Source organism: Sinohyriopsis cumingii, chromosome 7 (genome assembly GCF_028554795.1).
Source record: "Sinohyriopsis cumingii isolate HCF-2022 chromosome 7, ASM2855479v2, whole genome shotgun sequence".
NCBI classification, from domain to species: domain Eukaryota; kingdom Metazoa; phylum Mollusca; class Bivalvia; order Unionida; family Unionidae; genus Sinohyriopsis; species Sinohyriopsis cumingii.
In genome coordinates, this window is record NC_142967.1 from 100,021,641 (window position 1) to 100,048,482 (window position 26,842).

A 26,842-nucleotide genomic window follows, 5' to 3' on the forward strand; every position below is an offset into this window, starting at 1 on the left:
ATGCAAATTATTTGGAGGCAGTGAGACTTGTTGAGAAATGCAAATTAATTAGTCTTGGACATCATTTCTCCACAGATGTCATACTTCAAAATATTTTGTCAAGGGTCACTCACTCAATGCATCCATGTATAAAATCTCTTGATAAATCATAATGTGGAGAAGAAAAAAAATCAAAATTAAAATAACATAGAACAATAATTATAAAAATATGAAACTATCAAAATATCCCAAAACACTGAATGATTAACCTTTTGCAAACAATGGCATCAAACTTTGCTAGACAATGTATTAAAATCCAAATAATTAGTACTTTAACACTTTGAATAGTCAAAATATTTTAAAAGTCCTTCAACATAAGCAAATTCCAAAAAAGGTTGTTTTCCAAAATAAAAGGCACCAAATAAACAATACTGACAAAAATAAACATATGAAATAAAAGAATTTCCAAAACAAAAAAAAAAAAAAAAACTTTTTAAAAATTATTTTAAGATTCAAAAAATTGAAACAAAAACCTGCGTCAAAACTTTACTGGAAGAAATCACATTGTTTATTATCATTGATTAGCAAACACTTAAACAGAAAAACTAAGAATTCATCTTTTCAGCTTTATTGCTAAATAAAATTTTGAAAATGCCAAATAATGTAATAAGCAATACAACATTCTATAGAAGTAACTATACAAAACAAATTAGTAATCAACAGGACAAAAATTAACTTGCTTCAAAAACACAAAGGAACACAGGAATTTTAACAGCTGACAATGAATGTTTCAAAAGCAATGGAAAGTTAACTTTTCAAAGACATTAAAGAGCAAATATTTTTAAAAATAGATAATCAGATTTTAAAATACTCACTGGAAGACATTAAAAATAAGAAGTCCAAATAGACTTGAAATCTCCCATTTGGTTTGGCTTACATAACAGTTGATGATTTCACTAACTTGACTTATGTAAGAATACTGTGCAATATATATATATATATATATATATATATATATATATATATATATATATATATATATATATGTTTTATTTTACCGTACTATGGTCTGATCAACTAAAAATCATTCCAAAAAAGTTCCAAAAATATAAACGGTATAATTAACAAACAGTCTGCTCATAATCAAACTTATCAATATTTGTTGCCTAGGTTTTTCATAAAGATAGTATGATTTATTTTATATAAGGCCATGAGTTACTGGATTTTTCCTAATAAAATAAAAGTGATAATTCACTGGAGTGAATTAGAAGAAACAATTTCACTGTCACATCAGTAACAAGTGTGAAATTTTAAATGCCTATATGGTTATGTGGTTAAATGGTCGCCTTGCATTAAAGTTGACTCCAGTTCAAATCCAAGAAGACATGAACAATTTCTTTCCATATGTGCTATTTTACTTTGAATTGGGAAGGAGAATTACCGGTATGTAACTGTTAACATGTTCTGTGTGAATGATCACAAACACATCAAAACATAAACAGTAAACTACTTACATCACATGAGATTCAGTAAAAAATCGGCTACTTTACTCTGCTATACAGACTACACACACACTACATCTTGCTAACCAATACAATGCAGCATAAAATAAAAAGAAAATTTTGGTTACTGTCAAGTAAATAACATGTATTTCATGTCCTGGGTGAAAAACTATAGTAATTTCACTCATGGCTTTGAAACTCATGAAAATACTGAGTTGTTCACCCAATCAGTGACATATATCTATTATATACACTTGTCACAAGCATATATCCCCAATTCAGTCTCCAGGTAATTAGAAGTAACAAGCTCAGTAACTAGATATGAGACCATTTCATTAATATGCACAGATCTCACTTATTAGAGAACCTATCGAAGATAATGATAACATAAACATATTTACCAAGATGAAGTGAAATCCAATCAAAATTGCGTCTCCAGAGTGGTAACAATGTCAGCCAATAAAAACTAAGATTAGTCCAGAAATATATATAGATCTTACTCCAAATAATGAAATCATCCAAAATCTTCATGATATAAGACCATTTAACAAGTATGATAAAAATCTATTCAGACATAAGTTTGCTAAAATGTTCAAAAGCTCATCCAATTATACGGAGGATCAAATCATTATTATCTGTAGATCTCACTTTACCAGGTTTGATAAAAGTCCTATCAAAATAGTCTCTAGAGTGGTAAAGTCTCAGCCAATTGAAATTATGCAGAAATCACACTTGTGATAAAACCCATTCAAAATCTAGATAATATTAGCCCATTTAACAAGTTTAATCAAATCTGGGTCAAAAATTCTTTTTTTTTATAAAGTGTTTGGAATTAGTTCAATCCAATTAGATGAGAGATCACCTCATTAATTCAATCATGAAGCTGAACTAGTTGGATAGCTTGATGACATAAGCCTACTTACCAAATTTGAAACAAATATTATCGGAAATGGTTACTAATGTGTTCACAAGATCAGTCAGTCATTATTAGTAAAGGATCTTGATCATAACTGTACCCATCTAACATGTTGATGTTTCTTAAATTTCAGCCAATAAGATGCAAGATAACCTGATAAGTATGCATGTATTTTACTCACTATCAAACTCTCGAGATAGCTTAATCATGTAAACCTATATTCCAAGAGCAATAATCAAATTAGAAATATTACTTTCACAATTATTACAACAACCAATTATATGCAGAATCACTTCATTATTATGATTGTTGATCCAGATGATTATCAAACATTTGAGAGAGCTTGATCTTAAAAATCCATATTCTGAGTTTGATTACAATCAGATTTGAAAATAAAAATGGCCTCTAAGTAAGTAATTGTTGACTGACAATGTCATACAGGCTGGATAAACAAGATTTAGAAAACACTAAATAATCAATATTTAAAAACATTTTATGATTATTATTTTGCTCAACTGAATAGAAATTTTGAAAAGCTTCTGAATAAAGATGCATAAAAATCAATAATAATAATCATAATAATCAATAATAAATGTGGTGGCCATACTCTATATCAGATCAGCATACTTTTATTTCACACCAGCTTGATACCGTAAAAAGTCTTCCAGCAAAAACCACACATTGAGGTGACTTTCCATTTAGAAGCAGTAGCAAACAAGATGTCCAAAATGGCTGCTGTCTTAGCCATATTGGTGGTGCTCTACAGTTTCGTATTTTGCATAGGGTTCTAGTTTTAAGGAAAAAGAATTTCCCTGGGTGTCCTCACTGGATGTAATAGCTTTTTTCTTTTAAACTTGTATATCTTAAGTATTGTTCAAAGAACCTTTAATTCCCTTTACTTTGGTGTATGATTGATTGGTGCAATATGGGTTGTAGAGTATAGAGCTTGGCCTTACTCCAGATATGCACCTTTCAAAAACAACTAGCTCCGCTTGGTCATTTTCGCTTCCTGGACTTCAGAGGTAAATTGTAAAACAAAGAGCTGATAACTTTTTTTACATTTTATATATGTAGTAATTCATCCATTGCACTTTCAGACACTGGTATTGTCTAGTTGGGCAAAATTCATTTTCGCTATTTAAATAGGTGCTAAAGATAGTGTAGTGTACTTTAGACTAATTCAGACTGATTTATGTTTACCACAAGGGAGCAGTCATTTTAGTTAGTAGTGTGCTTAGATCATGTACAATTTCCACAAGTACAATATCCAAAGAAATGTCAGCCACATTACATCAAAGTAGCATAGAGGTATGCCAACATTCTCTCCACTGTGCATGTTTCAAATACAAACAACTTCACCTTACATAGGTCACTCTCTCAAAAGTACATAATAACTGATGAGCACCCCCATTGGATGTCAGATCACTACTGTTTTCAACAGGACAACTAGACATCATACTAAGTATTTGAGTGAAAACCCATATCGATATGACAATCAAATCAGGTAGGATAGTGACAAGAATTTCAAGATGGCCACTGTGGTGGTCATATCAGATGTTCATTTGGGATAAACCAAGCATTATAAAAAGTCATCTGATGAAAACTTCCCATTCAGCAGGAGTAGTGATAAGATTTTCAAGATAGCAGCTGTAGTGGCCATATTCTATGTCCAATCAGAACCATTTTAGGTTTGATGAAGATCACAAAAAGAACTCTGGTGAAAACCCCATATCAATATGATTTTCCATTTTGCCATTCAGGGGGACTAGCAATAAAACAGACTGCAGGATAGCTGCTGTGGTGGCCATATTTTGGCATTCAATCAGCACATTTTCATTTAGGACCAACCAGTCATCATAAGAAGTGCTTTAGTGAAAATCTCATCTTGATATGACCATTCATTCAGGAATTTCAATGGTAATAACAAGATTCTCAATGTGGCTGCTTTGGCAGTCATATCAGATGTCTGTGCAGCACTATTTTCATTTAGGACTAGCTAGATCTCTTAATGAATGTGTAAGTTTCATGGCAATCCTCCAAGTAGCTTTAGAGAAGCAGCAAACACAACTTTGCACTAATGGATGTCAGACACTGAAGAACAAGCCATCTCCTAAGTTGTTCTAGTCTATAACCAGTGGAGATAAGAAAAGTATGTGTTTCCAATAAGACAAGTAAATGAATTTATTTATTACATAAATCCCCAAAAAGTCATTACTGGTGTCTGAATTTAAATTATTTAGTCAGCTAAAAAATGGTACAGATATTTAGAAATATATTTTCAAGTGTTCATGGAATCTATTACTCAAATCATTTGTTATCATTAAAACAAGGAGATGTGCCTCTGTGCAGAACCCTAAATCAAGTGCACTAAGTCTACTAACTAGGTGCAAAGTGTGCTGAGTGCCCCTGTGAAAATATCATGAACAATTCGTGAATTATCCGTGAATTGTTCTGGAACACATGTTAACAAACCTTTCATAAAATGCACATGAAAATGTCATGAGCAGTTCATGAACATTAAATGGCCAATTTTTTCAAAATGATGTTCTACTTGTTCTACTACATCAGTTCTTAAACAGTTCATGAACTTTTCAACATGAAATGTTCATGGGCTGTTCAAGAACTAATATTGCAGAACAATTCATAAACTAAAGTTCTTGAAAGTTTGGCCATTTTATTTCATTTGTTCTTTAAGTTATTCAGGAACTGAAGTTCATGAACAGCCAAAAACAATTTCAAGTAAGTTTCATGTTCTGTTCAAGAATAGTTTTTTCATAAACTGTTCATAATCTCAAGAACTCCATTTTGCAGGGCAGGTGAATGTGACAACTTTAAATTCTCAGCAAATTGCTGTTATTAGTTTATTAATCATGAAATGATTACTTGTACCCATATTTGTGCATTGCCATTTGACCCATGCCATTTTGTTAGGTCTTTTCTATTTAGTAGTAATTACTGATTGTTATGTGATTAGTGTGATTATGTGATTGTTTTGTGGTTAGTATTACTGATTGTTATGTGATTAGTATTCTGCTGTAAACATGCCTCTGGGTGCCAGCTGGTTAAAAGCTGGCAATGAAGTATGAAGAGCCCCCCCCCCACCAACCGATCATGGGGGTGGGGGTGAGGAATGAGCACAAATTGGACATTTACTGTATACTGTTGATTCTTCAAAAAAAGGTAAGATAAATTACATTTATATAATGCTTTTTAATATCACAGCAAAATTGGATAATTAAACTTGCACTAATGTTGTACAGTATCATGACTATAGACCAGTGCTGAAAAAAACAATAGCACTCACCTTAACAATTTTTTTTCAACTGTAGCCCTGTTCATTTTGCTACTCAACCCACATACTTCAACTCACCACAAGTTCATGTTTATTTCAATTCTGATATTTTGTCATATTCCATTACCTATTGTAAAAGTGTTTATCAGGAAGGTTCAACATGGTGCAAGCTGTCAATGATTCATCATAAATATACTTACTGTTCCTATTAGAATTTTTTCGGCTCTATCTCCTACTATAATAAAAAGAAATGTGATACAATGCCCAACCAGTAATGATTATTTAAATCTGTGTTAAACACATATTGCAGCTAGAGCACAAGAATAATTACAGATCGTGTCAAAATCTAGATAAGCTAGAATATGTTATAAATGAAGCTATTATGTATATTTAGTTTATTGTTGACTTTGACTGCTGACACTAAAATTCTTCCTTATCCCAACTGCAAGTGATCCACAAAGTTTGGTCCACGTCTGTAATGTATATTAGTGTTACACAACAGAAACCACTTCTCTTCTTTCAGCCAGTTACCTTCATTTCTAACCGAAATGGTTGTGGTTCTTCCATCCCCAAAGTGCATAAGATCTATACAGTTTTGCCAAGATGACAATGTAGAACTAATGGTATTATGCAGAAACCATTTTTCTTCTTTAAATCACAGTGACCTAACCATTGACATAAAACTTGACAGCATTCTTTCTTACCTAAGGTGCAAATCATAAACAAGGACTGGATCAGGTTTTTAATTGATAAATAATGTTACTGTGCAGAAACTATTTATTTTCTTTCATTTACAGTGACCTTGACTTGTGAATGTTGAACCTTAAAACCAGCTTCAAAGTTTGGACCAGGTGTGTGATGTAGAACTGATGCAATTGTGCAGAAACTAGGTTTTTTTCCTTTCAAAGTGACCTTTAACTTTATGGCCCTCGAATTGTTAGTTTTTATCTTTACTCCATGTCTATCCCATCTATAAAAGTTTGCTTTAGTTCAGTGATATAGAACTAATGCTGTTGTATGTTCAGGTTTGCAATTTATAAATAATGGTACTGAGCAGAAACCAGTTTTCTTCTTTTAGTCACAGTGACCCTGACCTTTTACTATCTGACCTCAATACTGACTGGTTCCTTCCTTACCAGAAATTGTAGGTATCCACAGAGAAATCAATGCCTTGAAAACAAATAGCAACTCAAATTCTTTTTGCAAAGTTATCAGTTAATCTTATTGGGAGGAAAACAAAAAATTTAGTCCAATAAAATGCACTCACTTCTGGTAAATGACACCATAGCAACTGATAGCACTGATATTGAAAAAGATTCCAGTAATATTAACATCAACATTACCACAAAATTAAAGGAAACTGATGGAAAACAACTTTTCTTTATCTCACCATTATCAATGAAATTCGTTAAGAAATGTCTCAGCAATGAACTTGATACAAAGAAAGCTACAGGACTTGATCAGATTGGTCCATAACTCATGAAAGTATCTATTTCAGAAAGCATTATATTCATATTCCATATAAGTAATATAATCTCATCTCTAAAATATGGAAAACTGTAAAAGTAATACCTCTTCAAATTCTTTATATTCCTTAACAATTAGACCATAAATAATTTTTAATCTGGTTCCTATATATCAGAATCAATACTTTTACAGCTTGACATATTTTGCTCTTATTTATCAATGCCAAAGTCAAGTGGGACTAAACTGTTGATACATAAAAAATAGATGTCAACTGCAAAATATCAATTAATAACTAAATTTACAGCCACATTAGTTTTCTCAGGATCCACTATAAAACTATTATCTACAACTTTTAATGGGATGCCTATTTTTGTGGAGTTCAAGGTTACTACAAAGTCTTCAATTCAAAGACACTTTTGTGGAAGCAACAAGATCGCTTCCCCAATTCATGAGTTTAGGTACCAACTCAAATATATTTTTTGCCAAGGCATGAAAATTGATACACCCATAATTAATTCATAGATTTGGAAATCAGCAAGACAATATCCTTCAAAAGAGACATATGTAAATCAATTCCGACAATTAATATTTACCAGTACCAATCATGATAGCTCAACAATATTTAGCAATCATCAATTTCCTTCAAAAGTATAGTACAGTGTTATTCTATAAAATACCCTCAAAATATCTAATACTGTCTTAATAATTACTTTTATAAAAGTGAGTAGTCAAGTCATCTCCAAACAAGAAGCAGTAGCAATACATCTGTTTAATAACTGATGACTCTGCATTTAATTATCCTCAGTGACCCCCCTTTCAGCCAACTCCTGCTCTACCCTAGCCAGGTAGTCTTCATCTGGGTATCCATAACTGAAATAATAAAAAAATAACAGTTAATTTATACTATATACAAATGGTTCTAAAGTTTTATTTCCAACTAAACAAGACCGAATTTCCTGCAAAAAAGACATTTTGATAGGTTTCAAAGAAACTATGCTCTGCATTATCTCAATGATCAATGTAAATGATTGTCTACTATTCAATGCTTCTATAATAAAATTTATGTGGCCCTTACTAGTGCAATATTTTGACTTTTATCAGTTCTATTTGACAGCCAAGAGATTGAGTGTAGAATATCATAAGAGAGAGGACGAGAGACAAGTGCTACAAGGAAATATTATTATGAACAGCTAAAAGTTTCTGCCTTTGAATTTCAAGTTACATTAGGATAATTGAAATTATACCCTGCTATCAAAACAAATTACAAAAGTTTAAGGACTGGGTAAGTGCTGTCATTTCAGATAGCAAACTACATGCATGCAGATAATCTGCCTCTGTATTACACATGCTTTACTGTAGAAGATATAAATAGTTCTGCAAAACAGAACCACAGCACCTGCTTCTGAAGATCAACATCTCTACCTCTCTTTTGATGGAGGTCACTCTATGTAATGGTATTTTCTGTTCCTGATGTAACTGATGTATTAGTGGTGCCCACAACTAAGTATATTCAATAATAGAATTCTTTAAATAAGACAGGCTGCAGTGTATGGCCTGACTGAATCTGTAATGAAAGAAACAACTTACTTTACAGGACCACCTTCTCTATTTGTCTTGTGACGGATATCATTCCATGTAACAACATTGTCTGTCCCTCTTGTTATTGATCGACCAATGGTAAACACAAGGCGTCTATCAAATGCTTTTTTCAAGAGATTCAGCACTTTACGTCCTCTTTCATTATCAGGAAGATAGGCACGCCTCTTAGTACCTTGGTAGGGTAGTCCTGGATGTGGATGCTCCTCCTGTAATAGAAACAGAATTCCTACACAATCAGGTCAGTTTAAATTGATTTGGCTGTAAAACAAGGTGGTATCAGCTATGCAAAATACCAGAATTGGATGTGCTTTCTGAGTCCATGTCTTTATGTTACAATGAAACATTTTTAAAGGATAATACTCAGAAAAAAATGGTGTTATTTTTTTTATTTAAAGACTCATATTAAATAATATATAAAACTAAATGCAAACCATTAGCAACAGATAATGATTGCTTTAAAGGAGGCTAGGGTTACTGCATTCTTTTACCAGTACCTACAAAGGATTTTATAATAAGGTTGTGGTAATCAAAATTATCCAAGGTTTTATAAAATGGTATAGTTATCTTCTTCTAATGTTCAAATCATATGAACCCAATTATCTAAGTAGTGTTTTATCTGACCTTTCCCACCTAGTGTTAAATGTTGCAGCATAAACTGTCCCAATATCTGGAATCAAGTTAACTCTGGCAACTGTCAAAAGCCTACTTGCTACAAACCTTCATAATCTTCTACAGCCTCTATATCTCTGCAAGTATTTAATGTAATAATATCATGTACATCACATACATGTATGCTCTTGTAAGAACAAAGTGGTGTCTTGCAAGATAGTAAAAGATCAGTTTGAGAACTACCAATATACAAAAATATGCCTTGTCTTTAGTGAAGCTGAAGTAGACAATACTGATCTGACTGGGACTAGTGGTTTTGGATAAGAAGTTTAAAATAGTCATTGTTGATGCATGCATGATACACAGAGTCATGACATAAGTGCACTTGGCATTTGGTCAGGTGAGCTAATAAAACTGATATCTTTGAGGATATTAGCTCATTTACTAAGTTTGGTAAACAACTTATCCAAATAGTCACTAAAGTGTTGACAAGCTGAGCCAGTCTGATGAAAAACTGCCTCATCAACATGCATAGCTCATGAATGTACCTACGCTTTTGATAATTTATGTCCAATTTAGGTTATCCAAAATGGCTACCAAAGTGGGTTAACTTGAAATTGAACAACATCTACCATATCTGAACTTCAGCTGATACCAACACAAACACATTATGCAAGTTTCTTTCAAAAGTTTACGGATATGTGCTAGTGACATATATAAGGATTTCATATACTTTCTATCACTGTTATGAACAAGCTGAAAATATCAGAATCATGGAAACATATTTAAATACCAGCCTTGTACGTTCCTTACTCAACACACTCAGCTCAGCCTTTTCTGAATCATTCTCTGGCTTTAGTATGTCTGATATACCTGATGATCAGAGCCACACAGATAATCCCATGCAGGAAAGTCATGTTCAGAGTGAAAATGAAAACAATGTACAAATGATGATTTGAAGTTGTCCAAAATGGCTATCCAGAATTCCTGATGGTCAAACATAATAAATACCATGTCACTGTGCACATAGATCCACAAAAGTTTGAGTTTTTAAAACAGATATTGGATTCAGAACCTTGCATGACTTCATGCAGTTCAAGTGTTCAGAATGGTACTATCTAAAGAACCCAAGAGATAAACACTGTGACAGCTACATTGTGTAAAACAACATGTGTCTTATATACAGGGGCTGAACAGTTTCACATGGTTAGATCATATTATCTGTAAATGTAGACAGAATGAGGATACCCATGCTATAGGCACCTATAATATGCTGACATCTACACCAGTAACTAGATGTAGTACCAAACATGAAACAGTTCCTAAAGTCTTTGACCTAAATGACTCAGGCAATAAAATTAATACCCCTCCAAAGTGTCAGGCAATTACACGTTCCATAAATCATGACCACAGCAGTGATGGTTTAAACCTTAATGATTTCTCCATGTGTGTACATCAAAAAACAATTAGGAACTTGGAGGCCCAAATTGAAGAATATTAAAACTTCAGTTACATGCTATTATTAGTCAGCACCGTGAAGGATTAATGAGCAAATAACCTCATGTGAAATAGCAATTCAGACAGACTCCCAAATAGCAACAATGTCAGATGCGCAGACACAGACAATCCCAATACCAGCCAATAGAAAATGTAAAATGACCATGCAAATAAAAACTGATACCCAAAGTAATCTTGCATTGCAAACAACAGTACCCCCCTCTCAGTCATGTGTCACACATGCAACAGCAACAAGTGTACACCCATGGCCCTCAGCTCAGACAAGTCTGTTGCCTGCACCAACAACTGCATTTCCCAGTGCTCAGACAAATGTTTCAACATCAGCTCGATTAGTTCACACAACTGAAACACCAATTTCAGCACCCCTTCCTCCGAGAGATGTGTCTGAAAAACAAATCCAGAGTCCAACACTTGAAATCACAAGCCAGAAATGATAGGAATCTAATAATTGGCTCCTCAATTTTGAAAAGTATAATGCCAAACGGACTTTTTAAAACAGATGCACAGACTCTAAGAGATGCAAAAATCAACAACATCACCAACCGAATAATGAATACTGACCTAACCAAATACAACCAAATTATTATTTTAGTGGGTGGAAATGATGCCAGTGATGGAAAGTTACTAAATCAAATCAGAACAGATTTTGAAAGTTTACTGTATGCTGCTAGGTAAATGAAAAATAATTATATCAGGACTATGTCCTTGTGTGGACACCAAGGTGAAAGAAATCAAAGATCTGATAATTGACCTAAGTGAAGACTTTAACCTACAGTACATTCCACAATACACATATTTCTCTCTTTGGAACCAGGATGTCAACCTAAGTCTCTACCACAGAGACAAAATTCAATTAAGCAGAAAAAAAAAACTCTCAACTACTGTGAAATATTAACATGTCCCCATTTTCAGGCATTATAATGAAGAGTACTGTCTCTACTGTGGATAAACTGGGCACATGACACAGGTATGCCATTGTGGCAAACAAATTGAGTGCTTCAGATGCCATAAATATGGACACAAACAAAGACTCTGTCAATCAATGTATTATCATTACTAGAAAGCTGGCAAAGAGGGGAATGCCAGTGCTTCATTTACAACAAATCTAAATGGACCTAGTGAGACTCATGTCTCTAACTATTCAATGGTCACTGTTGTAAATGGAAAAGTTAATGGATTTTCAGGGTCTGTATGTGACTTTGAAGATGCTAATATACACAAACATTTAAATATAGAAATAGGATGTCAGAAAGATAAAAGTATTATGGAGACAATATCAGTGAGTACCACATTGCATGATGACATACATATAATTGATATCAAACTAAATACAAAAGTTTTTAAGATAGGTCACTTAAATGTACAAGGTAAAGTGGGAAAAATAGACCAGATTAAGTTAATGTTGTCTTCCAAGGAAAATAATATACATGTTTTAGGACTCACTGAAACCAAATTAAATGCTAACCACAATGATGATCTGTTTCACTGACAAGGCTACAATAAACCATTACATAGGGACAGAGAGACAGCGAGGGAGGGGGTATTGTTGTACACATTAGGGAAGATGTAAATGCAGAGAGGCGACTTGACTTGGAGTCACATGGAACTGAAAGTATCTGGATGGAAATTTCTCAAAATAATGCAAAATCATTCCTAGTTGGTTTCATTTATAGGCGACCTTCCTCCAAAGCAATTTGGAATGATAACTTTTTTAAACAAATGGAAAATGTTCTAGCACAGGAGAAAGAAACATATATACTCAGCTATATAAATAAGGACCTTCTCAATACTCAAATAAGGAGCTGGAAGGAATTTATTTAATCATTAAACCCAGACCAGCTGGTAAATGAGCCACAATGATAACAGGAAAATCAAGCACTCTTACTGATCACATTTATACTAACCTAGCAGACAACGTGGCTTGTGTTAATGTACTGAATGTTGGTCTTAGTGACCACTATCCTATTTTTTTGACAAGAAAGATTAAATGGAAAAAAATAAGAAAAATACACACAAAACGATCACTTACAGATTGTTCAAACATTTTAATGAAGAACAATTTCTCAATGATCTATATAAAGTTCCATGGAATATGACCCAAAATTTGGATGATATAGATGAACCTCTGAGGGTGTGGACCGACTTATTCATGGATGTAGTCTCTAAGCATGCACCACTGAAAGTACATTGAGTAAAGAATGAAATCCAACCTAATTGGCTAACTACTGAAATCCTAGATGCTATGAAAACATAAGACCAATTAAAGGCTATGGGAAACCATGCACAATATAAAGTAGGGAGAAATAAAATAACAAGTAAGATTAAATTAGCTAAAAAAACTTATTATCAATCATTGCTTGAAAACAAAATGAACAACCCAAACCCCATTTGGAAAGTCTTCAATGAACTCACTGGAGGAACACACAAAGATCAGACAAATAAATTTCACTCACTTCTGGTAAATGACACCATAGTCTCTGATGACACTGACATTGCAAATGTTTTCAATGATTTTTTCACCCAAATTACACAAAGTTAAAAGAACCAGTGATAGAAACAACTTTAATGAACTGAAAAAGTTCTGCAACAGCAAAATCTCTAATGGGGTATGTTTCTCTATCCCACCAGTATCAAAAAACTTTGTTAAAAAATGTCTCAGTGAACTTGATACCAAGGAAGCAACAGGACTTGATCAGATTGGTCCAGACTCATTCAATCTTCAGCCTCTCCTATTGTAGATAGCATAACATTCATAATCAATTTAAGTATTGCAACCTCACCTGTCCCAAAATATGGAAAACTGCAAAAGTAACTCCCATTCACAAGTATGGTTATAAGGATGACAATGATGACTACCGATCAATCTCAATACTAACATGTCAAAATTAATTGAAAAACATGTCCCTGACTCATTCATATCATATTTAACCCAACACTTGCTGTTACACCTTAATCAGTCAGGCTTTAGACAGGAACACTCATGTGAGACTGCCTTATTCTCCCTAACTGATAAATGGCTTCAAGCAATTGACCAAGGTAGAATAATATGATCTGTATTTGTAGATTTCAGGAAAGCTTTTGACATGGTGAATCATGAAATCCTTTATGAAGAAACTGAAAATCTACCAATGTGATGAAAGAACAATTAGATGGATTACTTCATACTTAAGTGAGAGAACACAACATGTTTACATAAATAATGTTCTGTCTGAACCTGGAACAATTAGATATGGAGTACCACAACGCTCAATTCTAGGTCCTTTATTATTTATTTTATTTATTAATGATCTGCCACTTTTACTAAGGGACTCGATATCATCTACAGATCTCTATGCAGATCACTACATTTTCAGACATCCAAAACACAAAGCATGAACTCTAAATTTCTTTACAGAATGCCCTAAACAAACTGGAAAACTGGTTCACATGCAATGGCATGGTGGTAAATAATGGTAAAACAAAATATTATTTATCTCAACACGGCAAAAAAGACAAACCTTGATAGTGATGAACTATGCCTGACATGGAAGGATACAAATTTGCAAATGGTTTGTCATGACAGACTACTTGGCATTCTGGTAGATAATAACCAATCACAGACTGAACATATCAAACTTATCAGTAAAATAGTCAATTCAGGTTTATGGATAAGATATTTTCTCCCTAAAGGGCACATAAAACTATTTTATAACAGTTACATACAACCCTATTTAGACTACTGTAATATAGTATGGGGTAATGCAAATGATAAAAACATAGCAAAGTTGGCACATCTTCAAAAAAGAGCATTAGTGCTAATATCAATTCAGAAAGAAAGCAAGGAAAATTTAGCTGGTAAGTTAAATTTATTACCTATTAAAGACTGAATCTGTTTGAGAAAAGCCAAATTAATGTACAGGATATCCCATAATAGTACTCCTGAATATTTACAATCACTATTCCAGTATAGGCAACCTGGTAATACTCCCCACCTGCGATCCATGTCAACCAAACAGTATACAATTCCCAAACCAAATATAGAATTATTTAAACAAAAGTTTCCAATACTCTGGACCTTTGCTCTGGAATACTATTCCAGGTGAGATTAGAAATGCCCATAATTTCCTTCTTCAAAACCCAATATATCCAGTTGCTTCAGAGATGCAGCTAAAATAAATAAGTTCCTTTGTACGAGGGCCTCAAGGTAGATTAGTTCTTAGCTAATTGTGTCACCCTCTTTAAATAAGGTCATTATTATTATTATTACTACCTCATTAATATATATCTCATTTGAGACCATGATGATATAAAAAAAGCATATATTCTTTGATCTAAGTCAGATCAGAAATATGGCCTTTAGAAAAAAGGTCAACCAATCAGATGCATGATCACCTTACTAATATACATGGATAATGCACAACATGAAATTTTCCTCTGATTCTGATGATATCAGCTGAAATTCCAAGTTTGATCAAAGCTAGATAAGACCTAATTTGGACTCAGGAATGCAGAAATACTATAGATATTCCTACTATTGGTGTTATCCAATATAAATAGCAGCTTGAGGTATTTATGTCCAAAAAAAAGAAACTTGACTGTAATAACATGTAGCAAGATGCAATAAACTTTCTCCTCAGATTCAGAAATAACAAACAACACAGCAGATAAATCCTTCAGATTATGCAGAAATAAATATTGCAAAGTAAACAGCACAAATTACATGTGTATGTATCCCTATTGTTATGTACATGTATATTTAATTTGCATCATTTGTTAGTTTTATTTATTCAGTATATGCACAGGGTAATTATATTTTGGATTTGACCTTGTCCAGAATCAAGTTCATTTTCTACCTGAACCTGAATCATTGATTTGGTTTTGTAAATAACATGTTTATCTCATTCTGAGTCCAGAGCATTGGAAATTGCCCATTACATGCCAGATCTACCTGCTGTTTACCACATTTAATGTTATAATTTGAGTAACATGACTTCTAAATATAACTTGGATTTTACCTTGTAAACAGCTGGAACCATTAAGAAAGAGTTTTTATGAAAATGCTAATTGTGACCTAGGTAGAGTAGTATAAAATCTTGTTCATGCTACAAATTATGTATTTGTGCTGAAAGATCTGGGCAGAATCAGTTGTATTATTGTTGTTTCCAGTATTTCATTTGGGCTGGAATTTATTTATTCAAATTATTTAATCCAATTTATTTTTCTCAGAAAAATATTAGGTACTCAAAAATAACATTCTTGGAAATAGAGACTTGGATTTAAAGTGAAATTCAAATATGGATATATTCTTGCATTGTATTATTGTGATTCAGCAAAAAACTGTTGGCACATCACTATGACACAACCAAGTGGTCTAAAGTGCTCTCCGTTATGGATCACTGCCATCTCACCTCTGTCTGCGTGGGTTCGAGTCTCAGATTCGACCAATGTGGGTATGAGAGAAAGCTTGCCAATAGCTTCTCATGAGTCGATGGTTCTTTCTGGGGTTTTCCCGGGTTCTTCTTCCACCATTAGTACTGGCCACCATGTATAGCCTATCGTGCGCTGAAAAATGGCATTAAACCCTACAACAACAACAACAACAACAACAACAATCTCACATGCCAACAACACTTCCAGCAATGGGTTTATACAGCTAAACTTTAACTTTGATGATTAGGATTTGTTTTAGAAATTCTAGAATTATTTGTGATTTAATGTGCAATGATTTTCATATCTGTATGCATTTGTTTTCCTTTCAGTATAAACTGAACATATGTACCTCAGAAATATAACCTACATATCATTGTATCTGGGGAAAAATGTTGGTGATAATACAGTAACTAAGCAAAAGGACTATTCTGACTGAAATAGACTAATAAAAATAGATTCTAAACTTGCCAATTTCATTTTTAAGACAATGGACAGTTGAAAACTGAGTTTTATTCATTAACCTTCAATGCATAACAAACTCTCAAAATGTAAACACTTACTGCCTGTATTCCACTAGAAAAGCTATAACATATATCAATTGTGCCACAGTTTCTGAATCCTGGAAGACTGATACTTGAGGTTTTCACTGTCATGATCCCTTGTGGTTGGTTCCCTGTAATTATCCCATAAATCTTCCCACACACAGGACAGACAGGCTTGTTTTTCACTGTCAACTCCATACACTCTCTACAGAGAACATGACCACACTCTTTAAAGGCTCTGGGATCTACTGGTGTATCCATGCAAATTGGGCAGGTTTCCTCCAGACTTTCATGAACTTTTATGCTGATATGGTGACCAGTGTGTAGGGTTTCTCTTTGTGTGAAACTCTTGGGATTGTTGTTTACTTTTATGACTTGCAATCCTGAGGTTCCAGATTGTGAATGTTTGACTCTTTGTATTGAACTTTGTATTTCTTTCCAGTGACTTCATGACTCTGGCCAAATTTCTGAATTGCTATCACATTCACTTGTAATGCCACTGTGAGCTCATTTGCTACTAGATGTATTGCTGTGAGGGCTGATGGAAACAATTTATGATCTGCACAGAAATCTACCATTCCAACCATCAAATATTCATAGATTTGATTAAATCCTGTTGTTGTGTCACCTGAAAATGTACAACCAAACTGTACATGGGCAAAGAAAAGAATTAGCTTTAAGCAAGCGACAAGCAATTCTTAATTCCTCTGAACAAGCCACCATTATTTTCATTTTAACAATTTAAACAAGCTGTTGCTCATAAACAGGAGCATAACTGGTGTAGCCAACAAAATACAGAGTGGTATGGAAGAAATTTCAGAGACAATCAAGCATGAAATATATGTAGCAGTATTCTACTGTTAATATCCATTTTCATAAATGAAGGTAACATATAATGTGGTGAAACTTCTGGGTTAGAAGTGAAATTAAATTGTAAACTTGGTGGAGTTCTTTTTATAGTTTTTTTCTTCAAGGTTTTAGGTTTTTTAGGTTAAAGATATAAAGCAATCACAAGATTATCTCCATGGTGACCATAACATTTATTACAAATCTGATAAAGTATCAAATTAATGGTATTACGAAATGACTGGATTATTTAATTTGTATAATTCACTTGCTTTCTTGACTATGAGGCTAGCCTAAATAAAATGTGCAAAAAAGTTTTTTTTTGTGTGGTTGGAGTAAGTTAGCAATTAATAATTTTTAAAATTTTTTTGTTCTTTTCCATAAAATTATGTTTCCAACAGTTGTTTAGAGGATCTTTTTAGGTTTCTAAGGTCAAAATGAATCTTAGATCTTTCAAAGTTTTGAGGTTTACTTGCAATCCTGTCATATTGTCTAGCAGAATGCAGAAAAGCAACGTCCTGTATGAAACAAACACAAGGCACATTCAGAAAATTTAACCAAGAATACAATTTTGAAGGTGACATATGTGCTGAAACTCTCTAGTACAAAGCTAAATTTTCAAAACAATGTGTACAATTATACAATAGTAATGGTTACTCATTAAATTTCAGAATGATGAGTGCATATTTATTTGACCAAAAAAATTTATCTGGAGCTCAGAATGCATCAAGCAGTCTTAAAGTTACAGTCAATTAATTTCAAACATTTATGTCACTACACTGGGCTATTAAAGTAGCTGTCACAAAGTCACATCCTGTCCATTGCCAATACATTGATTGTCCAATTCACTATTTTCAAAATGACCATTTGTGAAATCTTAAAAGAAGTCTCTGATCAACAACAATGTTAAAATGACAGTTAATAATAAATATAAACTCAGATTATGGAGATGCACAAAGGACCAGTTAATAAGGTGGCCAATTCTGTGCAACCTACTCCTATTTGTTATAATTATATCAATAAATTAAATCCAAATTTCTGAGGAATTCTCAAGACTAAGTAAACTTACTGCTTTCACAGGATAAGAGCTTACAAAATATGATAACTTCCTTTGCACTGATTGCAGAAAAGGGGAAGGGGGAGCAAAATTTTATAAATTTATAAATTTAAGAATATTAGCTTGCTAATTTAAATGCAGGTCATATTCCTTTAACCATTTTATTGTATTTATGTGAGACAAATGTTTGAATTAATAGGTGGCTTTACCAGTAAGAGATACCTATTTCAAATTAGGAGAGCCATGACAGATGGAAAAAAGGAAAATAAACCCTAATGCTGATAAACATGGAACAGTCACCCAAGGACTAAATTTAATTAAATCCATTATTAATGTGTGTGTGTGATTTGGATTTTCAATGTAGCTTTAACAGTTTTTCAGTCATATCACTACAGTGTCTGCAGTGCGGCAGTTTATAGTGATGTCTAGCACTGGTGCATCATGCCGCAGACATGTAGCATCATGTTCCACCCAGACTCGTTATCCTGACACCAGGCCAACCAGTCCTAACACTAACCTCTTAATGCTGAGTGCCAAGCGAGGCAGCTGTTAGTACCATTTTTATAAGTCTTTGGTATGACTCGGCCAATGATCAAACCCACAACCTCCCACATCCAAGGTGGACGCTCTCACCACTAGGCCACCGGAGCGATATATTATTTATAGTATAAAAGAATAATTATAATTTTCATTCTGGTTTATAAAATTTGGCACCCCTATTTCTGTTAATTTCCCCATGGCTATATATATATATATATATATAGTGGAACCCCATCTTTAAGGACAACCCCTTCAGCCAAAAAAAGTATGGTCTCTCAAGACAGGTGGTCTCTCATAACAGGTCATAACACTATTTAATCAATAAATCTGTGCACTGAGAATAAAGTCTCTAATGACAGGTGGTCACATAACAGTGCTCTTTCAAAACAGGTTTTACTCTATATATACCACACACATTAAAAATAACATGGCATTTAAAGTGTAGGTATAAAGCAAATTGATATTGATATATCAAATTGTGAGCCACCCATGGCACAATAATACAAGTATATAAACATCCTTTCAAATGCAGGCCTTTAATATAGATCAATGGTAAATTTCTACTCATTTACCATTAATGATGTATGAAAATAACAATAATAATAGTCCCTGTTTTCTAAATGAATTTAACATGGTATACAATTTCATCGCAATCCTTTCTTTTTTCCATTCCCGTCTCCCCTGTCATGTATAAGAGGCAACATATGTATAAATATGGAGTGAGAGAGAAAAACAATTTGGGTTGGATGAAAACCTTAAAACTGAACTTGCACCAAGTAACCTACAAGAAAATGATTCATCGTAATGGTATGTTTACACGTTCATAGGGATCTATCTACAATGTTCATAATTTCAATGACACATAGTTGCAATAACCAGTCGACACTCTAAGTTACATTTGTCGGTTAAGAGGTACATATACTGTCATGTATTTAATGCTTTATTGTCTTTTCTTCAGCATATTATAATGTTCTAAAAATTGATTATTATTAATTAAATAAGAAAATGTCCAAACGGCACCCCCCACTCCCCCTCTCTGTCGCTCCCTCTCTCTGGACCATCATAGCAAGATGCAGGCAAAAATCCATGAACATATGACTGTTGGGGATTTTTGCTTGTGTAATACGATGATGTCTCTAGACCTATGAATGATGGTAAAGTTAAGTCAAACTGTCCAAAGGAAAAGAGGAGAGAGTGAGCTAGAATTTTTTGGTCAGTAATAATGTTAATCAAAGCAGAATATAAACTTAGATCAACTGTAAATACATTAAAATATTTTAATTAACTCTTGTTAGTTCATTATTTCACTTAGTTTCTATTCCACACTGCTACCCATATGCCAAGACATGATTGCCTGAGTGTTCAGTGTCTACAAGAAGCTAATGGTAGTCATCTACTTTCTTCGTAAAAATAATCTTTCATGTTTAAATCATGAATGTGTCTTATATTGATTTAATCAATTTGAATAAAAAAAGAAACTTGAAAAGAAAACAATCAACTTATCAATTTGCAAATGTGAACAACAAGAAAAAGCATAGAACTACATTTGGTAACAGACACACTTGCAGGGATGTGAGGAGTTCATTCACTCAGTCAATACACAGTTGCTTGGAGCATATCTTAACTCTGTTCAAAAGGCAAACGTGTATTTGTATGTGATATGAATAAAATATATGTACAGCATGTAAGCTGTATCAATGATATACCACTTGTATACATTTTCATTGTTTCCTTTGAATGAAAAATGTATACATCTGGTGGTATATCAATGATACAAAGTACATACAATATATATATAGTACAGAGTTGGGCAAAAATCTACAACTTAGCCTTACCATTAAATGTTTAAAAAAATATTTTGCAGCCTTTGAAAACTGTTTCCTTAATATTACAAAATATTAAATCAGCTCACAGTGACTTTGCAAGTTACATCTTGTCAATTGTTTTAAAAAATGTTGATGCATACCATGTTACATTTTATTCTATTAATAAATATCATACTGCCTCTCAACTTCACCCATTACTACAGTGTACTAGAACTTTTTCTTCTTGTATCATACCCATTAGCTTTTGACACTTCAATGTATTAGCAGATTGGGCAGTTTCTTTCAATAAATAAAATTAACGACTTTCCACTGCAATACTGCACAGCTGCAATCCTTGAAGTACTTGATTAAAAGAAAACAAATGCTTGGAAATCATGAGGTTACATCATTCTAAGGGGCCCCGAGTGGCCGAGTGGTCTAAAGCGCTCTCCGTTATGGATCACTGCCATCTCACCTCTGTCTGCGTGGGTTTGAGTCTCGGATTCAGCCAATATGGATATGTGAGAAAGCTTGCCAGTAGCTTCTCGAGGGTCGGTGGTTCTTTCCGGGGATTTCCCGGTTTCTTCCTCCACCATTAATACTGGCCGCCATGTATAGCCTATCGCGTGCTGAAAAATGGCGTTAAACCCTACAACAACAACAACAGCAACAACAACATCATTCTAAATGGATTGGTTTCATTTTGTTCGTTTAACATAATGTTTTAGCACATGGCAGCTAGCATATTTGATGGAGGAAGAAGCTGGGAAGACCATGGGTGGGATCATTGACCTACAGGAAGCTACTAGCAATCCTTCTCACACACCCACACTGGCCAAGCCGACACTCAAACCCAAAAGGACAGATGTGACATGTGTATGATCTGTAAACTTAAAGGGGAGTTCCTTAGACCACTCAGCCATTGGGGGCCCTCATTTTAAATGGTACAAATTATACAGATATTAAGTATTGTCCACAAAATGATTCTAACCAAACGTACTAACACTTGATAACCCACACTTCATTTAGCTGAATACCTTGTACAAATCAAACTACTCACTTATTCCCATCTTAACACATTCTCATGTCTGCAATGTCAAAAATCTCTAAACCACCTAAACTTTGAACAAAAAAAAATTGGGACCTATACTGCTTCAACTTCTTAAAGCTTTAGAATTTTCACAGGACTTCCCATGGTAAATTCACTCACTTATATTTATATTTTTATACTCATTAGGTACTAGACATTTAAATTATAATCACATACAGTTTTGATAATGGAATTTGCCCAATAATCTCAATTTTGCTCTTAAAAGGAAAGACCAAGAGAGACATCCACTTCTGCTCTTAAGGGTGTTATGTAAGAATTTTAAGCATGGATGCTTAGTCGAAATACTGAGGATACTTATAGTTTAGACAGTACCAATGATCCTAATTTGCATAAAATCAGATATAAGAAAAATATCACTGCATCTTTTATATTGAATCATACACATCAATCTAAATAATTTTGCAAATTATTCTTCAAAATTTTCTTTTATTAATGTGTCATTAGAGAATTTATATCAACATTTAAAACATTGTTTGAGAAATTATTAAGAATTCCTGTTAAAAGTATTTTCTACTAATGTTTGACTTGTATGTACAAATATATATGGGAGGTAACTGTTATAAGTCTTAACAATTTACCTAAATTTCAGTTGCCACCCTTGAAAGATAAAAGTTTGATGGAAAAACAGCAAATCTATTAATCACAATTAGGAAAAGCAAAATCAGCAAAAATTTTACGGCTGACTGCATTAAGGTTAGTCAGCACCAAATAAACATAATTAGTATAGCAATCGATGCTAGATTAATGGATGATCCATTTTAGATGCTTTTTAAATTTTGATAGTTTTTACTTTGATTGCATTTTTGAGCAGAAGTGTATGTGAAACTTCATCATCTCACCTGTATTAGCAGGGTGGCTAGCTACAGATATCACATTCACCACCAATGATGGCATCAACATTAAAATTTTCTTTTAAAGGAAGTCATATATGAGATGATACATCACTGTAGAACGCTTTATATATATATATATATATATATATATATATATATATATATATATATATATATATATATATATATCTCTTGATAATGATATGGGTGGATGTTCCCATTGAACTTGCCTCAGAATAGTCATAATTGGGCTAGGTCTGTCTGAAGCATAATGCATACAAATTTGTCATGAATACAAAATTAGCCAAATACCATTCTTTCAGGCCCATTCACAGTAAACAAATAATACAAAATCTAAAGCTGATTCTGCATTAATTTGATACCTGATTTTGGTTTTTGCTTGTGTGCTAGATAGCTACATACATGTAATTACAGAACACATTTCAATATGGCTATCAAGCACTGCTTTGAATTTCCAACCAAAACTTACCAAAGCCAGGAACCGGAAGTGCAATGGATGCTACTCCAATCTTCCTTGCACCATCAAATATATTTTTCATACAGCTTTTCATATGCTTTTCAAAACCCTTCCAATCTTCATGCTGTTTTATTCCAATCCAGGGTGATGAGTATACATGCAAGATTTTGTGAAAGTGTATCTTAATGTTGCTAACATGTGTAATAACCACTTCCCCTTCATTTTTAATATCAGCCATGACTCTTTTATAATCAGCATTGGTATAGACTGATCCACATGCTCTCTTCACAGACTGTACATTGTCACCTTCAATATCTTGGCAGACTGGGCAGACAACTGCATCAACATCAACTTCAGTTATGTCATGGTTATAAATCAAGATACTTAAGTGCTCCAGCGGTTTGAAGATATAAGGGTTTTGTTTGGTTCCACGAGTTTCTCTAGCAGCAAAGACCTTTGCATAACCAGTTTGTCTACGAGAAGCTGGAGTTTCATTTTGTATCCTGAATGGGAAATTCTTCTGCTGTTTTTGGAGTCTTGGTTTTGCTGGATGTTGGTTATCCACAATGTGGCTCTGGTTTGTGTCTCCCGAATACTTTGAACTTTTGCTGCTTGGACTAATGAATTCCTCATTAAAGGCTTGTTCTATTGACTGGGACATCTCACAGCTCATATCCACAAAATGGATTTCTTTTATGGACTGCAGGCCAAAAGTTTTACTGAATTCCCAAACTCCCTGGGCATACATCTGTCCACAAATTTGCTTAGGTACTCCAAATATTCCTGAAATGACATGAATTTGAATAAATCATAATTGTTTTATCTTAATTTTCAGTTTTTATACACACACACACACACACACACACACATATATATATATATATATATATATATATATATATATATATATATATATATATATATATATGTGCGTGTGTATGTGTGTGTGTGTGTATATATATATATATACATACATGTATATATCTTACATGTTCCAAGATTATAGTGTCTGGATAAATAGAAAGAACTACTATAAAACTGCACATGCAGCCTGCAAATCTACCTGTTTGCCTATCATGAACTGAGAAATGTTAGTGTACAGGATTGATCATTCCACTAATTTCACACATATTGTTGCTTTCATGCTGTCTAGCAATATTCCAGTAGCTGCTGACAAGCAAGTCCCAGAAAGTAATCATGTTTTTGGCAACATTATAAATAATCTTACCAGCTTTCACTAAATTCAACAACTCATATAAATGAACTGTAATTTAAGCTAGTTTGCTGGAAACACATAACCAGTAGTTAACAATAGCTGATCGAAGTTTGAGCTAAACCAGTTGACATTTTGGGCTTACTGAAATTTTTTAAACTGAACAAAACCTTGAGAATATCCAAAAACAGGATAGCCATTGCACAGGCTCCCTTCTTATTAAGAGATACTTGATCAATTGGCCTGTTGAATTTTTGAGATTGAACCCAAAACAACTTGAGGGCAAGTACTATAATAATTTACTTGGGGCAAGGGAATCTTTAAAAGTTACTTGCACTTGACCTGTGCATGAGAAATGTTTCCTGCAGCAACAAGTTAGTAAACATTTAACATTATTTCAAGTAAGCATAGTGCTGAGAGCAAAACCTTATATCTGATTTTTTTTTTACTTCTGACTGATTCAACATTTTGGTGCAACATTCTGTCAGTCAGCCATTTTGATCAATGTGATTTCTTTTGGACACAAAACATCTTAATCAGAGTTGTATATATTAAAGGAAAAGGAGTTTGACTTGCATTCAGTGCTATCAGTGGTAAATAAAGTACATGAAAAATAGACGTTTGATTAGGGATTATTTTGATGACCCGTGTTTCTTGTATAAAATAAAATGCAGTATTACATGTTCACTGAAATTTTACTATCGTGCATTTTTCTTATTTCCAATCTGCTTATGACAGTACTGTACTGTTTGAAAATCTGCTTGCAAACATAATCTATAGTTCTCAGTGTGCAAATTTAAAAAATATTTATAGGGTGCCAAAGGAAGGATCCACCTCGGGGGCCAAATATTCTAGGTACACCCCTGACACCACTTATCACCTCTGCAAGTACTGTGGAGGTAACACCATGGAAATGATAAAAAGAAAACAAGGTAATGAGGTAGTTTAATAAGGTTCTTTGAGCTATGGGTGCATAAAACATTTTATTTTACTAAATTTATTTTAGAGAATTATGTTTGCCAGAGTATACATATTAAGCAATGTCTGCTACTAAGAGACTGGGACAGTTACTTCAGATGGGGCTGCTGACAAGGAGAAAGTTTAAGGCTTCACTGGAATCTAGTTAGGCTGACCAACGGCCAGTTCTGGCTCTTAGGCACTGGGTTAAGTATCCAGTTTTGCTAGGACACAGGGTTGAACAACCAATTCCAGCTCCCAGTAGCAAGGTAGCCAGTTATGGCTTTCAGGCACAGGGTAGAGCCTACATTACAGGTATATATTGCTGATGAGCTGATAGGCTGCTTGGCCCTTGGCCAACAAATCTGCCCTAGGGTAGAGCAAGTGCAATTGTGATAGTCTACTGAGCCATTGTACCCTAAAAGCACAAGCTAGAAGTAGAAGCATTGTATCATTTATTAATGCCATTGTGCCTGGTGCACATGACATAATTGGCAGACAAATCAGGGAACTTGGTAGACTATGAAGTTTATGATCAGGCCAGCAGGATGAAATTATTATAGTCACATCTTATTTTATAATCTGTGCAACCATAGCATGCAAATTGATAAGATGGAACAGACAGTCACCCAAGCCAACACCATTATAATGCAAGACATTAAAGAGTACACGAGAGGTGTGTCTGGACTATATGTAAAACACTATATATTGGTGTGTGTCACAGTATAATCTGCTTTCAGGCCAAAGATAATATTCCAATGCCAAAATGCATTCCACCATGATCTGTTAGGAATCCAAATAACAAAGACTACCACTGTTTTGAGTGGGCTATTCTATCAGCTCTGCATATGTAATACTAACCAACCAGGTAAGTATTGGCAGCACCTGCATGACCGAACTTCAACCGTCCAGTCAAACTGACTGACAATGACAAGTTTGCAGCTGCAACTCAAAAAATTCAGTAACATCTTTAGCAGGCAAAATGGACTTTACCACTGTTGGTCCTAATTCTTGTATGTATGGAAGTATAATATGGTATATATTATCATCAGCTTTTAGGTACAAATTATTTCACTTAATCCTAAGGTGTCTCATTTTGCTAAATTGTATATATTTTTTACATTCATCTAATTCATATTTTAAATTAAGTTTGCTAAGTTTTGAAGTGT

The 26,842-nt window shown here is 33.7% G+C and overlaps 2 protein-coding genes across 6 annotated transcripts in view; both read right to left on the minus strand.

The window, feature by feature from the left end:
* Positions 1-591: 591 nt before the first annotated feature.
* Positions 592-17,244, minus strand: LOC149795806 (E3 ubiquitin-protein ligase DTX3-like). 3 transcript variants are annotated; one of them, XR_016422417.1, is made up of 4 exons: positions 16,852-17,244; positions 8,744-8,961; positions 7,867-8,026; positions 592-5,924 (listed from the first exon to the last, which is right to left on the minus strand). XR_016422417.1 is itself a non-coding variant. In XM_089965712.1 (3 exons), the coding sequence occupies exons 1-3, from the start codon at positions 17,092-17,094 to the stop codon at positions 7,948-7,950; spliced, it is 540 nt and encodes a 179-aa protein (XP_089821838.1). In that variant the 5' UTR covers positions 17,095-17,244; the 3' UTR covers positions 592-7,947. The 3 variants fall into 3 exon arrangements, 2 of the variants coding, with proteins under 2 accessions (XP_089821838.1, XP_089821839.1); XM_089965712.1 differs by having other exon boundaries at positions 592-8,026; XM_089965713.1 differs by lacking the exon at positions 16,852-17,244 and adding an exon at positions 12,912-13,052 and having other exon boundaries at positions 592-8,026.
* The window catches only part of LOC149795807 (uncharacterized), a 54,044-nt gene continuing 44,403 nt past the window's right edge, over positions 17,202-26,842 (minus strand). For all 3 annotated transcript variants that reach the window (XM_089965709.1, XM_089965711.1, XM_089965708.1), the window contains exons 11-12: positions 23,516-24,286; positions 17,202-17,461 (exon numbers count right to left, since the gene is read on the minus strand). In XM_089965709.1, the coding sequence (XP_089821835.1) occupies positions 17,202-17,461; positions 23,516-24,286 (1,031 nt within the window). The remainder of the gene's footprint in view (positions 17,462-23,515; positions 24,287-26,842) is intronic.